The sequence below is a fragment of the Fukomys damarensis genome, unplaced genomic scaffold, assembly GCF_012274545.1.
Source record: "Fukomys damarensis isolate Sample0158 unplaced genomic scaffold, DMR_v1.0_HiC HiC_scaffold_23, whole genome shotgun sequence".
NCBI lineage: Eukaryota > Metazoa > Chordata > Mammalia > Rodentia > Bathyergidae > Fukomys > Fukomys damarensis.
Genome location: NW_022900935.1, coordinates 10,539,320 through 10,542,451, shown reverse-complemented (window position 1 = coordinate 10,542,451; position 3,132 = coordinate 10,539,320). Strand labels below are relative to the sequence as shown.

The 3,132-nt window shown below is 56.1% G+C and overlaps 2 protein-coding genes across 2 annotated transcripts in view; both read left to right on the top strand.

Annotated features, from left to right (window-relative positions):
* The window catches only part of LOC109118119 (ephrin type-A receptor 8), a 21,024-nt gene extending 20,220 nt beyond the window's left edge, over positions 1-804 (top strand). Inside the window, exon 5 of the mRNA XM_019207745.1 lies at positions 277-804. Within this exon, the coding sequence (XP_019063290.1) occupies positions 277-659 (383 nt within the window). The 3' untranslated portion in view covers positions 660-804. The remainder of the gene's footprint in view (positions 1-276) is intronic.
* Positions 805-2,621: 1,817 nt separating this feature from the next.
* The window catches only part of LOC104863584 (ephrin type-A receptor 8), an 8,206-nt gene continuing 7,695 nt past the window's right edge, over positions 2,622-3,132 (top strand). Inside the window, exons 1-2 of the mRNA XM_019207709.1 lie at positions 2,622-2,763; positions 3,006-3,120. Of these exons, the coding sequence (XP_019063254.1) occupies positions 2,622-2,763; positions 3,006-3,120 (257 nt within the window). The remainder of the gene's footprint in view (positions 2,764-3,005; positions 3,121-3,132) is intronic.

Below are 3,132 nucleotides of genomic sequence, written 5' to 3'. Positions count from 1 at the left end.
ACTTTATATATATATATAAAACTTTATTGAAATTAAATCTAGCAAGCTCATTGCTTATTTTTATTATTTTTTAATTTAATTTTTTTTGTATGAGGATCAACCTCAGGACCTTGTGCTTGCCAGGCAGGCGTTGTGCCGCTGAGCTAAATCCCAGGCCCTTGTGACCTTATTCTGTGTATGATGACCCCTTCCTTTCCAGAGTTCCTGGTCTGATGGTGGGGAGACTGAATACGCCCAAAGAAATCCCTTTCACCCCTCCTATCCTCTGTCCCCCAGGGCCACCCTCAGCTCCAGTGAACGTGATCTCCAGTGTGAATGGCACATCCGTGACCCTGGAGTGGGCCCCTCCCCTGGACCCAGGTGGCCGCAGTGACATCACCTACAATGCCGTGTGCCGCCGCTGCCCGTGGACCCTGAGCCGGTGTGAAGCATGTGGGAGTGGCACCCGCTTCGTGCCACAGCAGAAGAGCCTGGTGCAGGCCAGCCTCCTGGTGGCCAACCTGCTGGCCCACATGAACTACTCCTTCTGGATCGAGGCTGTCAACGGCGTGTCTGACCTGAGCTCTGAGCCCCGCCAGGCTGCTGTGGTCAACATCACCACAAATCAGGCAGGTGTGTGGAGATGCCCCATCCCCAGCCCCGGGTCAGGATCGGGGTGATGCCTGGTCTGAGTGTGGGCTTGGGGCAGCCCTGTCTTCACTATCAGGACCCGGAGAAGACTAAGACAGGAGCCAGACATAGTGGTACACACTTGTAATCCAGCACTCTGGGAGGGAGGCTGAGGCAGAAAGACCCTAAGTTTAAGCCTAGCCTGGGCTGCTTAGGGACTTAGCAAGACCCCTTCTCCAAATTTAAAGCAAACAAAGGGTTAGGGACATGACTCATTGTGAAGGTCCTACGCTGACTTCCCAGTATGGCAGAGAGTGGGGGTGGGGGGAGGAGAAAGAAAGAGAAAGAAAGGAAAAAACATGTTCCATAAGTGAGAGGAACACAGAAGGCACAGGGCAGCTCGCGAATCCACCAGAAGCCCGACTTCCAGAACTTTCCCTGTCTGCTTTTTTATTCCCTACCTGCTTTTCCCTGGGTGCAATGGGAAAAATAGTACCTGCCGCCTTCTGTACTGTTGTGAGGCTTAGAAGAAAGGAATGAAAATGCTTAGCCCAGCACCTGGCCCATGGTCCGTGCCCAACAATGTCATTAAAAAGTAAAATCACTTTGATGATCATTTTCCAGCACAGCTGCTGTGGCTGCCCCTGGGATGGCTTTGGTCGCACTGGTTTGGACCTCAGCCATTTATCTGCTGCTAGCAGAATTCAGCCCCTGGAAGCTCTTTCTTTCCAAACTCTGGTGGATCCTGCCTGTTGGGTGACAACTTGATCTAAGAGGCCACCGAGGGCAGTTTCCTTGTGAACGGCCACCGTTGAAGTTCTGAGGACGCCCCCCAGGCTCCTGCCAGCTCTGCACATTCCCAGATGGTCACTGAGGGAGAAGCTGAGGCCCAGAAAGCTGCCCAGCGTTGGCCACACAAGGAGTGGCTGTGAACACTCAAACTCGGATCTTCCCCAGTCCCAGGGAAGCAGCCTGGTCTCTGAATCCAGGGTGCCCCTCTCAACGCCCCCACTTCTCCCAGTGTCTTAGTCAACTTCCTTTGTCACTGGGACACAATACTCACAACGGAGAGGACTGGAGATTCGTTGTGACTCACGCTTTTAGTCCAGTAGAGCATTGGCTCCCAAACAGGACAGTGTGGCAGAGGGACGCAGCAGAGGAAAAGCTGCTCGTGTCACGAGAGCCAGGAAGCGGAGAGAAGAGGGGCCGGGACGGAGAGACACCCTTCCAGAACACAGCCCCAGTGACCTGCCTCTGAGCAGACCCCGCCTCCTAACAGCAAGTCAGCCATGGAACCCCATAATTCAGTCATCTTCACAATCCAAGCACACGAGGCTTTGGGGAACGTTCTCAGTATAAACAATACACCCACCACCATAAGGTCCCTCCACCAGCAGCCACCTGCAGTTCAGTGCTATGCTATGAGACACAGACAAGGACACAGTGAGACACAGACCTGCACTCCCGCTGCTCAGAACCATGCTCCTGCTACCTGTGCTCAGGGCCTTGACTTGCTTCTCCTGAGTTCAGAGTCAGTCTCTTCCTCCTCCCTGTAACAGTCACCTGCCCACTGTAGCCCAGGGACAGCAGTAATTTAACTGAGGTTCCTGCTATGGAGAGAGGGAGCCCTGTTGTGAGGCCACACCCACCTCGGGGCAGACCAGTCCCACTGTCCCACACCCCACCAACACAACTCTGCAGTTGCTTCTTTTTTTTTTTTTTTTTTTTCCTGGGGGTGGGGTTTGAGACAGAGTCTCCCTGTGTAGTTGAGACTGACCTGGAACTCACTGTGTAGCACAGGCTCGAACTCACAGCCATCCTCCTGCCTCAGCCTCCCCAGTGCTGGGATTACAGGCGTGTACCACCAGGCCCGGCTGCAGTTGCTTCTTGATTTTCCAAGTTGCAGTCATCCAGCAACATTTGTTGGGCACCTTCTGTGTGGAGTCCCTTCCCTCGGGGAGCTCCCAGTCATACTGGGACAGCGAGGAATGGCCAGGCGGGGCAGGGGCGACATGCCAGTGTGGGGCAGTCAGAAGGGGCGCGGGGGAGACGTGAGGGAGAGGGCGGAACAGGATGCAGCCAATGGGTACGTCCAGTTTGGCCTTGGCGGCTCGGTATCCAACACCTCCCAGCAGCCTCCCTTCAGGAAAACAGGTGGGGGTGGAGGGTGGGTGCTGGGAGCAGGGGTCCTGGTGTGACCCGAGAACCCTTGAGCTCCGATGGGAGAAAGACGTGAGCGCCTGCTCCAGCCAGGCCCAGGGAGGGTCGCTTTGGGGCTGCCAGATCCGCCTAGATCAAGCGCACTGCGCGTCCCACTCCGGCCAGACCCAGGACAGACATAGGGACGCTGGGTAGGCGGACAGAGGAAGGGTCCAGGAGGGGCCCCCCACCTACAGGCCACGGTCCCCCAGCCCCGTCGCAGGTGGTGGCCATCCGGCAGGAGCGCGCCGGGCAGACCAGCGTGTCGCTGCTGTGGCAGGAGCCCGAGCAGCCCAATGGGATCATCCTGGAGTACGAGATCAA